This window comes from Tyto alba, unplaced genomic scaffold (assembly GCF_018691265.1).
Source record: "Tyto alba isolate M040663 unplaced genomic scaffold, T.alba_DEE_v4.0 Super-Scaffold_2, whole genome shotgun sequence".
Lineage (NCBI taxonomy): Eukaryota > Metazoa > Chordata > Aves > Strigiformes > Tytonidae > Tyto > Tyto alba.
In genome coordinates this window covers 1,403,219-1,416,859 of record NW_024881282.1, presented here as the reverse complement: position 1 = coordinate 1,416,859, position 13,641 = coordinate 1,403,219, and the positions used below count along the sequence as shown (strand labels likewise).

Sequence of the window (13,641 nt, the reverse complement as noted above, 5' to 3'; positions counted from 1 at the left end):
GTCATTTGTCCCCAACTGCTGGGAGTTTACCCCGTGTCTGGGGCAGGGCTGAGTGCCCTGTCCTGCCGGTGCTCACCCATGGTACTCAGGACAGCGAGCAGCTGCCATCCCCTGGGGGGGACACATAAACACGTCCCCTGCTCCCCTCTGACACACTCAGCCTGGTGAATTGTCCTTGAGACAGCACACTGCCCACGTAAACCCGCAGTGCCCACTGATCTCAGCTTTCCTAGGAAGACCACAAGCAATTTGTGCTGGAAAGCTTTTAGTTTGGAGGCACCAATGACATCCGTTAGCCAGAATAGCTCCCTGCAGCACACTGAGTGCTGTTACTTTCAGGACAGCGAAGGAAACGTTGAGGTTTGCGGTGCGGCTCGAAGCTCTGCAGAAAGCTGGCTGCTGGGGTGAGCCGTGATCCTCTGTTCGGTTGTGGCTGTGTGTTCGTACCCCGAGAGAGGGACCCTCACCCCTGGACCAGGGGATGGGGCGCACAGGGCAGGGCTGCTCTCTAGGAAGACGGGTTAAAGATGCAAGGCAGAAGGCTGAGCCACAGACACAAATGACTTGGAGAAGAGAAAGGAGGCAGCACAAAATGTTGGGGAGAGAGCAGGAAGCACCTGAAGGCTGGTAAGAATTGGGGAGAATTGTCCCAGCTTCCCAAATGCCCCAGTACAGCTCTGCTGGCTGCACTGGTTTTGAACAACTCCTGCTCCAGCAGCTCTGTGGATCTGTGAGAGCTGGGGTGCTGTCCTTACCCCCTCTAGCCAGGAGGTGTCATTCTGTGCCTGTGATAGGAACTGGCTGGCCTTCACGTGGTGTCTGGAAACCTCTGGCTGAGGCTGTGACTGTCCCAGTGCCAGCTGCCCCACTACGCCTGCTGCACCCCAGAGCCTGCAGTTTGCAGGGTTTGCTTTGCCCACACAGGAGAAGTCTTTGTTTCTCCAGTTGTTGACGCAGTTGGTTCCTTGCTGGAGCCGCTGCTGGCTCGCCCCCAGCCCCGGGTGCCCCAGCAGGGCCTCTCCCCTCCGCTCCAGCCTTTTGCCAGGCCCATCCCGTGGCACCTTCCAAGCCCCTGGTTGTAAGCAGAGTTATTTTCCTGCAGATGCAGGTGATCTCTGGCAAGCTGGGAGAGACCGGTCCCCAGAGGAGGAGCAGTTCACATCCCTGACTGCATCTGCTGAGTTGCTGCCCCAGGGATCTCTCATTTTAACGATGTGGCATGCAAGAAGCTGCTGTTTCAGCTGGCTGAACATCTGCGTTTGGGCTTGGAGAGGCAAGGAAGGGACTTGTGCAGCCAGGCCAGGGCTTCATCTTGCACACAGGTTCCCATGTGTCGGCTTGTGGCTGTGTTTTGAGAACTGCTGTTCAGTCCTGCCTTCCACAGAGCCTAGCACCGGGGCTCGAAGGGAGGCTGTGGTAAAGGCAGCAAGCGAGGAAGGGGATTTTGGAGTAACCTGCTCGCAGAAATAGATCCTTCCTCACCTGTGGTGTTTGAAATGAGCTGTAAGCACAGGCCCTGCCTTCTCTGCTGCAGTGGCCTGTGCCACCTCTGGGTTATTACGTGCGCGTGTGTGTGTTTTGCTGCTAACTGGTTTTCCCTTCTTTCTCTGTTTTCAGAAGATGCTCTGCTGGAAGCTGCAAGGATCAACAACGTTTCAGAAGTCAACAGGTGAGCTTTAGAGAGGTGTGAGAGAGCAGTGCTGGGAGGGCAGGAAGGCTCTGTCAGCGCTCGGGGGAGGGTGGGCTCATCCTTGTCACTCGCTGTGGCTTGGCGCTTGTCCGTGTTGGGGTGGGCATCCCAAGGCACAGCTCCTGGGGTAGAGCGGCGGGTGCTGGCTGCTCCCACACCCCTTGGGGTGCTCACCTCACCGTCTTGGATCCAGAGCGGGTTGGAAGGGACGGTGAACACAGTTACCTGTGAAGTGGAAGGTGGATTGCAGATCCCTGTGCTGGGAGGGGACAGAGCATGAGGCCCTGCCATGCAGCATGGTGCAGATGTACACCTCCAGGCCAGAAGCTGCAGAGCCTCGTTTGTGGGGGTTTGTCTCTGAACAGACAGCCTTTGTGGGCTCCTCTCCAGCCTGGACAGGGGCTTGTGTCCCACCAGGAGCACAGGAGAGAGCTCAGGTCTGGCTGTGCCACCCAAGCTGATCTGGCAGGGAAGTGGCTGGTTGGGTGACCAAGCACGTGCCCGTTAGGGAGCGGAGCATCTCCAGAGCTGTCCCTGTGCTCCTGTCCCACAGACAATATGCCTCCAGCTCTTGTTGCTGTTGGCTGTGCCTGCCTCTGTTGGGGTTGTGCTGTGGCATCATTCGGGAGCTGTCTAGCAGCGTTAAATTCCCTGGGGTGTTGACAAACAAGTGTGTTTCTCGGGTTGGAACGTGTGAGCAGTCCCCAAGAGGCACTTTTGCTCTCTGCCCACTCGGTTCCTCCCGTGACCTTAGCTCTGGGGAGGGACTTGGGTTGCCTCGATCCGTTCCCAGGATGGTTTGTGAGCAGTGGTGCTGCATTAACAAAATATGTCTGCTGGCAGGCCAGCGCTGATCTCATCTTCAGCATGTGCCAGGGACTTAGTCTGGAGCTGTGGTGGGGAAACAAATGTCCTGAAAACACAGGCTGAGGAGAACTGTCTGAGAACCAGGTGGAGCTGCTTGTCCAGCAGAGCTTGGCTGTCCTGCCTGGTCTTTCCCAGTAACCCAGTGGTGATGAGGTCTCCCATGCCCCAAACGCTGCCCACAACCAGTACAGAATTAAAATTGTTTTGGTACCCTGGCAGCTTGCACAGGAGGGGAGCAGAGACACCGCTGCTCTCCTGTGTTCACCACACCTGATGTTTCCCTCTGGCTGAGATCTCCCAGCCAGTGCAGGCATCCAGGGAGCTCAGTGCTGCGAGCTGCTCTCCCTGCGTCCTCCTGTGGCAGGGCAGGAGAACCCTCCAGGCCTGCAGCCAGGGGATGCTCCTTCCACTCCCCAGGATCTCAGAGGAAACAGCCTGGCTCTGCTGCACCCCGGGGCCGAGATCTGGCTTAAATCAAGGACCAAAGAGGATATTGGTGTGCAGCTAATTGGCACATGTGCTCTGCTGCTTGTAATTGCAGGAAGCTGCTACTTAGGGATGTCTGGGTGATTTGTGAGCCTGGTCAGGCAGAGCAGCAAGAGGGATGCTCTGTGCTGCCCCTGATTTGGGGAGGGCTGGTGGCTGTACACAGGCCAGCTGTGCTGTACGTCTGCAGCCTCTCCCTTTGTTTCTGTGCTCTTTCCTACCAGTCCAGTCACTGGGGAGCTGCCTCCCCCCTGCAGCACCCTCGGTGTTTGGAGCAACCTGCCTACCTCTGCCTGGCATGTACCTTCATCCTTTTGGCTCAAAGAAGCATCCAGGCTTGGGGAGAAGACTGGGAAAACTACTGACTTTCTCCCTGCTGTGGGTGGCTTCAGCCTCTGCCTTAGAACAAACTTCTGCAGCCCAGGAGCTCCAGAGCTGCTGCAGAGCTGACAGAGGAGGCATGAACAGGGTTACCTTTGGGGCTCTTGCTCTTGCCACCTGCAAGGGGTAAAGCCCAAAGTCTGTCTTAGCAGGGCAGGAGTGTGACATTCCTAGAGGACTTTGGGTTGGAAGGGACCTTAAACCCCTCTCAGTCCCACTCCCTGCCCCGGGCAGGGACCCCTTCCCCCAGCCCAGGGTGCTCCCAGCCCGGTCCAACCTGCCCTTGAACCCTTCCAGGGAGGGGGCAGCCACAGCTGCTCTGGGCACCCTGGGCCAGCGCCTCCCCCCCCGCACAGGGAAGAATTTCTGCCTTAGATCTCACCCAAATCTGCCCTCTTTCAGTTTAAAACCATCATCCCGCATCCTATCCCTACACCCCTGATCAAGAGTCCCTCCCCACCTTTTCTGTCCCCCCTTTAAGCCCTGGGAGGCCACTCGAAGGTCTCCCCGGAGCCTTCTCTTCTCCAGGCTGAACCCCTCCAACTCTCTCAGCCCGGCCTCCCAGGGGAGCTGCTCCAGCCCCCCCAGCATCTTCGTGGCCTCCTCTGGCCCTGCTCAAGCAGCTCCGTGTCCTTCTGCTGTTGGGGGCCCCCGAGCTGGCCCCAGCACTGCAGGGGGGTCTCCCCAGAGCGGAGCAGAGGGGGAGAATCCCCTCCCTGGCCCTGCTGCCCCCCCTGCTCTGGCTGCAGCCCAGGGCACGGGTGGGTTCTGGGCTGTGAGCACACGGTGCTGGCTCACAGGCAGTTTTCCCCCCACCAACCCCCCCAAGTCCCTCTCCTTGGGGCTGCTCTGCATCCCCTCCTCGCCCAGCCTGGATTTGTGCCTGGGATTGCCCCGACCCACGGGCAGGACCTTGCCCTTGGCTTTGTTGAACTCCATGAGGTTCACACGGTCCCACCTCTCCAGCCTGCCCAGGTCCCTGTGGATGGCATCCCTGCCCTCCAGTGTCACCCCACAGCTCGGTGTGGGCAGGGAACTTGCAGCGTGTGTGCTGTGAGCACATTGGGCTGAGCACTGTGGGCTGCACCCGGGAGAGGGCAGCGCCGGCCACGCAACACCCTGTTCGTGCCTTGTGTCCCCCCAGACAGCGCTGTCCCCTGCCTGCTCCACACGCTGGTAGTGAGGTAGGAGCAGGGAGGCTGGTGTGACAGAGTTTTCTGATATAGTTTTAGGCTTATTTAAAGTCTCTCCCATGGCCTGATGTCTTGGTATAATAACTTAAAGGCAGTGAAAAGCCGGTAGGGCTGAACTCCTGCGCGCTGTCTCGCTCAGGCGTCGCAGAGCGATTCAAGACACGTGTTCTCTGCTGTTCAGTAACCTGTCTCATTAGGCCGTGCCAGGAAAGCTGAGCAGAGACGTGTTGTTGCTCGTGTTGTGGAGCAGTTGCTGATGTTGTTCAGTTTTCTGTCCTTTTGGCTCAAAGACTGTTAGAAGAAGCAGCCAGATGTTTGTAATTCTCCAGACCGCATTCTCAGCTACATGCTCTCTTCATCTGCTGCTGGGGACTTGTTTTTCCTTGCTGCACAAACTGGGGAGCTGGCATTTTTCAAGTGCCTTGTTCAGCTGACAGCTTGTCATGGCCCTTTATGCATTAAAACCTCGTAATACAATGACTAGGAAATGCAAGCCTTTCGTCTGAAGTGTAGAAAACGGATGTGTGAGAGAGGGTGGTGTGAGGTACAAAGAAAGTAATTTTGAAACCATGAGTTAAGTCACAGTTGCGCTTAACTGCAGTGAGAAAACAGGGTGGAGAGAGGCTCCAAGGCAGTTTGGAGCAGAGGCTGTGCTATAAGCAGAGACCTGAACTGAAGAGCTTTTAGGATAACTGTGTCCCTTATCCCAAAAGAGTTGTGGATTGTCTCTTGGGAGAGAGTGACTCCCTTCATCACCCCAACAGCCATGTGTAGGATGATGGGGCCGAGGGTATCATCCTTGTGGAAACCCCCAGTACAGGATTTGAATGCCAATAAGGATAATTGGCATCTGGTTCCTAAAATGAGTGATAGTCAAAGAACGGGAGGTGTAGAGACTGTGGCGTGTATGTCCATAATCTGCTGCCTGTTTTGAGGTTGTGTTCCTGAAAAGTGTGATGGTGACCTGGTGCAAGGAAGAGTGAAGCAATTTTTCCTGTAGGGATGAATGTAAGGAGGGGTTGTATGGGGAGACTTCAGAAATCATGCCTTATATACCTGGGGACAGGAGGCGTGATGTGGAAGATGGAGGGGGCAGGAGCAGCAGCGTCAAAATTGTCAACCAGAGAAGGTGCTGGCTTTTAGGAGCCTGGCTCTTCAGAGCAGGTTACCTTTCCAGAAGATCTCAGACTCCCCGTCTTGGACTGTGAATCTTCCAGTGCAGGTCTTCTCGCTGCCTCTTTCTGAGTATTTACATCTCGTCATCATAGTCCTCAAATTAGTTAATCGCATCGGATGAGTAGGAAGGTCAGAAAATGGGGTAATGGCAATGGTTAGAGGAGCATCAGGCAGTTACAGAGCTCCTAAACGATGTACGGAGAAGTAACAGATAGCAGGGCACTGCTATATGATGAGTGCTTCCACGTGTGTAAGGATTATCCTGTACCAAAGCTCATGTTTCACGAGGCTGCAGGCAAACACGGTGCTTTGTTCCAGCCATCGGGACGTGAATGGAGGTGGAAAATAAGTGATAACAGTTATACAAAATTAAAAGCGCTTGATCTTGGAAACCAATCTGTCCTATGCATGTCCAGATCTTCTCTGTGGGAACCCGAAGAGCCACAGGCACAGGTGAACACTGGGCTGGAGGGACTGAAAGGAGGATTTGTGTCTGGGACCCTCGGGCAGCACGTGAGCCTCGGGCTGGTTGGCAGCCGTGCTGCTGCTCTGAGTTTGGGCTAGGATACCTGCACAATCCACCGAGCTCTCCTCACAAACAGCATACAGAGCACCTGACTCGGAAAGGCTTTCTCTGGGTCCCTTTTTGCTGTTGAACTGCTAAATAGGGAGAGCAATGAGACAAAATGAATGTTAGCTCAGCCAGTAACTAGAAATTTCTCAGTCAAGCCTGGAAAGACTGAAGTTATATATATCGGAAATGAATGGGAGGTTTATGTGCAGTGGAATTTCGCTTTATTCTGACCAGCAGCTTTGTCCTTGGTTAAGGATGAACAGGCCTTTCAGGCAGACCTGCTATTAACACACACATTAGTGCTGCTGCAGGAAGAATTGCGTGTCCGAAGGCTGGATCCAGCCCCTGAGCCATAGGCTCTCCTCTTCCCTCTGTCTCCTCTCAGCTCCCAGACAGGTTTTCTCATCTTTACCCATTTTTTAAATGCAAGAAACCAGGCTGAATTCTTCATCGAGATCAAGGAGCATATTAACTCGTGAGTCTGTTCCCTTTGGAGTGTGTGGCAAACCAGCTATTCCCTTCAAGCCCTTCGTGTTGTTAGCCAGTACAGAAGATAACACCTAATTAATGTGGATAGTTTAATTTCCCTCAGCCTCAGTTGTTCTGTGCATTTGGAGGGAAAGCAAGAAGCAAAGCCATAAAGAATTACTGCCTCAATCCCCCCTGTGTTTATATTCAGTATTAATATTGATTCCCTGTGTTCCAGCTTTGTTTCTTAATAAGCCACCCACAAAAGTGCAGGCTTACAGCAGAGTTTCCTCGCCAGATAAATATGATGGAACAATATTCTCATAAGCACTGTGCGCCTGTGACTCATGGAAACACGGCGCGTGTGTCAGACTGTGGCTATCAGGCTTGTTCGTAACAGCGGGCAGCAACCCAAATCTGCATGTCGAGGAGATCTGGAGATGACCAGGCGCTCTCCCGCTCTCGGAGGGATCCAGCCAGACATGGTGGTGGGGCAGGAAGCTCCGTGTCAGCTTCTGCAGCTGGTTTTGCTCTCTCCAGACTGATTTTTTTTTTTTTTAGGCCGAAGGGTTGCAGAAGCAGCTAAGTCAAGCTTGATCGCCCCAAACAATGATCCCTCCCTTTTGGTCAGGCAGCCGAGTGCCACTCATCTTGCCTCTGACTCATCGTCGTGCTGCCTCCTCTCAGGCTGTGTCTGTCTCTTCTCCCTTGTTGTGTAGGCAACAAAGCTCGTCAGGCACGAGTTCCCTTCTGCAGCAAGATGGGTTTTGGCCCAGCGTGGGCACGGCAGGCTTACACCCAAGAAATGATCCTGATCCCAAGGGCAAGAACACCCCACTCTGCCCAGCTGGGAGGAGGGTGGTCCTGGTCCGTTACCAGCCCTGCTTCCAGTCCTCTGTGCCCTTGCTGTCACAGAGGGGATTGCCACCCGCCAGCACGGTGCTCCAGGGCTGTTCAGTCCCCACGTAGCTCTCATTCAGATCCGTCGCAGGAGCGCTGATGCGGGGTGTGCTCCGGAGCGTACGGCATACGTGGGGTGCGTGCTGGCAGGGCCAGATGGGTTTCCCCACCATGGAAACACCTCTGACCCCGGGCATACCCTGTCATGCTGTTTTGACATTTGCTAGTGGGAAAAGATTAAGCTGTGGTCAGCTGCAGGAGACTGAGCTGAGGGCTCACGGGCTGCGGTAGTTGCTGTGCTGGCTGAGCTCTGGTCGTGGAGGTGATTTGCTTTCTAATCCCTACCTGGCACGGTGGTGAGATGTGCTGGAAAAGAAGGCTGCTCTTCTAGAAGGGTGCGAGCCCTTTCTGCTCTGGGGCATGTGTGACGTGCAGGACCTGCAGAGTCCTCCCAGCTAGACCAGAGCAGTTTTTGTCCGTGTCTTTTATGCCTTTTATATATCTTTCTATGTTTAAATTGCTAGGAGGAGCGGAATTTAGCTGCCAGGACTACAGCAGATCCATAAAAATGAGTCTGTTTCTAGGTAAAACATTGGACATTGGACTTGTCTCCTTTTCGGTCCTCTCCAGCGCTGGGGGTAGGCTCAGCACCTTCTGTTTGCTTCTCAAGGGTTCATTAAAGAAATCAGAAACTGCATATGAAATCACAAACTGGACAGAAAATCCCTCTGTCGTGAATCAGGCTTTGGTTACCAACTTGCATCAACACCTTTCTCAGTCCAGGGATGGATTTTTGAGAATCCCTTGTCTGAAATGAGCCCAAATCGGAGCTGGACATGAGCTGTTTGCGTCAGAGCTTCCTGGAGCTCAGCCCCGCTGGTGGCTTTTCTCTCTGGAAAAAAGTCATGCCCGCAGCCGGGAAACCATCAGATCTCAGGAGCAGATATTCCATCTTGTACCTGTCAGAGCATCTTCCTGTCTCAGAATAATTAGCAGTACTGTGAATATCGTGCACAGGGCCTTATGCTAGAGGGACACCTGAATGCTTTGTAGGGTAAATGTAGGAGTCATGTCAACGGTTACCGAAGCATGACTGCCTCTGGCCACCAGCCAGACATGCACCTTATCTTCTGTCCTAAACAGCTGTGAAACGTCTTCAGCAGTGGCAGTGCGGGAGGGTTGGAGACAGGATTGGAAGATTATTTATAATTGCATTTATTTCCGTTGCTACACGCTTTATATTATGCTGTCTGTTTACCCTCACTGGGCCTGTATTTGTTAGTATGTATCTGAGTTAATGGACACCTGGGTTTTTTAGGATAAACAGATGTTTTTCCTGTAAATGTCCCCTTTAATCTCTTCTCCTAATGCGTGGACCAAATTATACAGTACTTTGTTTCAGTGGAAGTTTTTGACTTGGCGCATGGCCCCGTGGGCTTGGAGCAGATACAACAGCCCAGATTTCTTTGTGTTGGCTATGAAATACCAGAGAATGCTTGCATGCACTGTGCTTTCCTGTACTGGATAGCTGAGAAACCACAAGGGAACAGCCTTTACCAGGCAGCACTGCAGAGCAGGTTTCCCAAACGGCAGCAAGGACTGAGAAGGAAAAATGGGAAATAAAGTGGTAACTTCTGCTGTCGCTGCTTGGTTTCTCACTGGTTTCCCAGGAGCCTTTTGCTTTAACACTTCCTCTGTGGTGGCCTTTTTTCATGCTTCTTGTTGTGTTTTGTCCTCCCAGGACTGATGGTGTTTGCATGCTGAGTCATAAGACCAATCTCTTTGCAGTCGGCGTCCTGCCAGCCGGCCACAAGAGACAGAAGATCTCACGCCTCTTTCCAAAACAACTTCAAACCCTTTGCTGTGCCCAAATCCCCCTCTCTGGAAGCAAACACCGGCAGCTGGCATGGCTGGATGTGGGGAATACATCTGGTAGCCATCACAGGGTTAATTCCAATTAATGGAGGTGTTTATCGCTCTGGCCGAGGGCAGGATTGCCTCCGCATGAGGGAGACAGCCCAGCAGCTCTGGGTTTGGCAGCACCGGGAAGGGCAGTCGGCCAGCATGGAAGTGGCCTGTAAAACCACGAGTGATGGTGACAGATGGGAGCAATTATTCCACTTCCCTTGCAGCTAAGGAGCACTCAGGGAGATGTCAGGCAGCAGGTTTAGAAGAAATGCAGAGTCCTTTCTTAAGCAGCACATAAGTTGTGAAACTTGGTGGATGCCAGGGAGTCGGAAACTCGAGCTCAAATTCACGCAGGTAACCACGTGTCACCTCCAGCTCAGAAACCAGTGTGTTATGGCTTGCCAGAAGTTAGTGTATTATCCTCTCGTCCCTCTGCAAACTGATTACTCATGTTCTTTCCTCAACTATCTGCTCCTGGCTGCTACCAGAGACAGGCTGGTGTAGTATTTTTCCAACGCACAACTTCACTGTTGCATTGCAGTGACTTGAGAAGTCAGGAATGAATCAGGGCTCCTGTGGGTGAGGCTTTTCTTCCTCCCCAACCTGGTGATGCCAACCATAGCACACATTAGCTGGTAGCGAAGCCAGCACTGCTAAACTGCCCTCCCCTGTTCCCTGGGCAGTAGCAGGAGGCAAGGTGTGTATGTCCCAACCTTTTCTCCCTCTTTCAGCCTGTTTTGAAAAACAAAATCTACTCGTAGTGTTGGAGCATCTTGCAGGCTGTGTAGGCACAGAACGAAGACCAGCATCTCACCATGTCTGTATCAGTCTCTTCATGTTCACCTTGTGTCACTTCAGCTTTCCCCTTTCTGTGTGTTCTCACCTGCGGTGCTTTCACCCACCTTCTGTGCCCTCAGACCACCCCGTGCTCACATCTGGGAGCTCGGTTTCCCTTCTGAAACTTGGATTTCCCTTCTTAGGCACCCAACAGCAGAAGGACATGGAGCTGCTCGAGCGGGGCAAGAGGAGGCCACAAAGATGCTCGGAGGGCTGGAGCAGCTCCCCTGGGGGGCCAGGCTGAGAGAGTTGGGGGGGGTTCAGCCTGGAGAAGAGAAGGCTCCGGGGAGACCTTCGAGCGGCCTCCCAGGGCTTAAAGGGGGGACAGGGAAGGTGGGGAGGGACTCTTGATCAGGGGGTGGGGGTAGGACGAGGGGTGATGGTTTTTAAACTGAGAGAGGGGAGATTTGGGTGAGATCTAAGGCAGAAATTCTTCCCTGTGCAGGGGGTGAGGCGCTGGCCCAGGGTGCCCGGAGCAGCTGTGGCTGCCCCCTCCCTGGAAGGGTTCAAGGCCAGGTTGGACGGGGCTGGGAGCACCCTGGGCTGGGGGAAGGTGTCCCTGCCCGGGGCAGGGGATGGCACTGGGTGGGCTTTGAGGTCCCTTCCCACCCAAACCAGTCTGGGGTTCTATGATTTATAAGATCTTCCCTTTGATTTTGGAAATGTATTTCTCAGAGTTTCTCCTTGGCCACTTGCCTCTCCACGTGCCCAGTTTGTGCTGTGTGTGTTCGGGGCTCCGTCCGCTCTGGGACCCGCCTGTCCTGGGAGCAGCCTGCCTGCCTTAGGAGCTGCAGCGAACCCACTGCTCCTCTCCTCATCCCTTCCCAAGCCTTGCTTGAACCATCTGCACCGACCCTGCCCAACGCCTCGTGGGTTTGTGCTTTTTCATGAACCACCACGGTGTGTTACTGGCCCTGAGGTGATCGTGAGGGGTTGAAAAGCAGACGTGAGCTATCTCGAAGGAGACAGCAGCAAGATCAAAGGCTTTTTTCAGCATCTTACCCTGTTCTCCTGACCAGGCAGATCCTTTCCCTGGCCTCTGATGGAGATTGTGCTTTCATGTTTAGATATATTGTTGGGTTTGGATGTTTTTTCTTCCCTCCCTCTTCTGCAAAGCAGAGGGCAAGTTAGAAGAGGCTGAGCACGTCTGAGGGTGTCCCCCACCCCTGCAGTTAAACAGTGACATATTGGGGAAGGGGTGGGGGAGATGTTTAAGTGACTGAGAGAAACAGAAGCTATTGTTGTCACAAAAGTTCAAGTTTCCAGCTTCCTCTTCCTCCACCTGTCAGGAGGGAGCGCTGGGCATGCTCCCGGCGCTGAGCACAAACTCAAACATGCCCTCTGGGCTCGGCTGTGAGCGCGGTGTCACCGAGTTAGTCACCCAGAACCCCGGCAGCGGGGTGAATAGGAGGCACATCTGTCCGGGGGCAGCGGGGGGAGAAGGCTTGTCGCCACAACCAGCTTGGGCTCTTTTTCTCTTCTGGGTGGATCAAAGTGCTGAAGCTTTGGGAGCTGCTGTCTCACGGTAAAATAGCACAAAGCAGCGGGTGCCGCTCTGCCCGGGCTCCTCCAGCAGATTCCAGAGCTGGTGGTGATGTTCTGCTGGTCCAGAGCCTCTGCTCCTTTCTAGAGAAATCTTCAATCCTGCAAAATGTCCCCATTTCTGTCCTTGGAGCCGAGGCTCTGCAGGGAGAGGGCACGTCCGTCAAAGACTGGAACCAGGAGCTGTCACTGCTCGCTCACAGGTTCTAACCATTAGAAGCCTGTCAGGAAAAGCTGTTCATGCAGAATACCCTGTCTGTCTGGAGAAACAGATGAGCTTTCTGCCCTAAAACCTGAAAAAAAAACCCAAACAAAACCCAAACCAGAAATGCTTCAAATACAAACACACCACCAAACAAGAAAAGCACTTGCTTTTTAGCAGGGTTCTTCAAGGGGCTGCGTCTTGGTGGGGCTGCTGCAGCCAAGGACCAGTTTGTCATTTGAGAAACACTGAAAATGGTGCTAATAGAGCTATATATGCATGAGAAACTCCTTAGGAGGTAAGAGTGAGTGTCCTGGATCTTATTTGGTTAAAATGTGGATAAACATCTTTAAACATTGATCAGAGGATTTTATTTAATTAAAAAAATACTCCTGCTGGTAAATACATTTGGCTGTCTAGGATCTGAGCAGTGATTGTCGCTTTATCGATTGTCATATCATTAAATCAGGCGGGGAAAAAATTAATGATAGGCTTGAAGACCCTGAACATAAAGTTCAGTTGTCTAGAAAATCTGTTAAGTTGCTGAGCATCTTGCAATGATTTAAAAAAAAAAAAAATCATACAGCTCCTAAATGAAATGTCAATGCATATTATGCTAGATGATGTGACGCTGGTAATTCTCTACTGGGCTCGGACATGTGGCATTCCAGATGCTTACGATTATCTAGATTCCTGAATGGAAAACTACTAGATTAATTCTAATATCTTAGCTCCAAGCCTGTAATTGAATCCCGCAGCAGAGGCTCCAGCATCCTTCCTGTTGGATGCACTATGTTTTAACAGGTTTGACTGCTGGACTGGGATCTTATTTCATTATTTTTTTATCTGAGAATGAAAATAATTCATTGTTCAATATGCCTTACCAGTATGTCTGCAGAGAATAAAAGCCTTCCAGTGAGTGGAAATCTCATTTTTAGTGGCTCCAAAGTGCTTTAAGTGAAGGTTGCCGGCCTGTCCTCTGTCTCGCGAGGAGATGCTAAAGTGTTTGGCTGCAGTTCCCATTCATGGGAAAACAAATGTTAAAATCCATGACATGCAGAGGTAAGACCAAGCTTTTGCAGCAGAGCGACCCACTGGCTGGTGGAAGGCGACCAGGACTTTTGCACATTTAGTGTTAAATCACATTAATGCCATGGTCAAGTGCAAATAGGGCTAATACTTTGTGGATTACATTAATTTATCCCCGTTAATAAGTGGTCAGTGTTGGGCTGTGAGGTTTTAGCTGTCAGGTGAAAGTTACCAGCCCGAAGGGATGTGGCTGCCTCCATCCTTGCTTAGCTGATGCCTTCATACCTCGGGAGGCTTTGTGTCTGACTTCCCCCTGCCTCTCCTGGGTTCCCTGTCAGGCTTCCTTTCCATTGCAGTAATATTTGCCTTTATTTCCTGGATTTTATGT

The 13,641-nt window shown here is 52.7% G+C and overlaps 1 protein-coding gene across 5 annotated transcripts in view; it reads left to right on the top strand.

Moving 5' to 3' along the window:
* Positions 1-13,641, top strand: part of CLPB (caseinolytic mitochondrial matrix peptidase chaperone subunit B) — a 90,888-nt gene that overhangs the window by 3,423 nt on the left and 73,824 nt on the right. For all 5 annotated transcript variants that reach the window (XM_042793088.1, XM_042793087.1, XM_042793086.1 and 2 more), the window contains one exon: positions 1,618-1,669. In XM_042793088.1, coding sequence (XP_042649022.1) covers positions 1,618-1,669 — 52 coding nt within the window. The remainder of the gene's footprint in view (positions 1-1,617; positions 1,670-13,641) is intronic.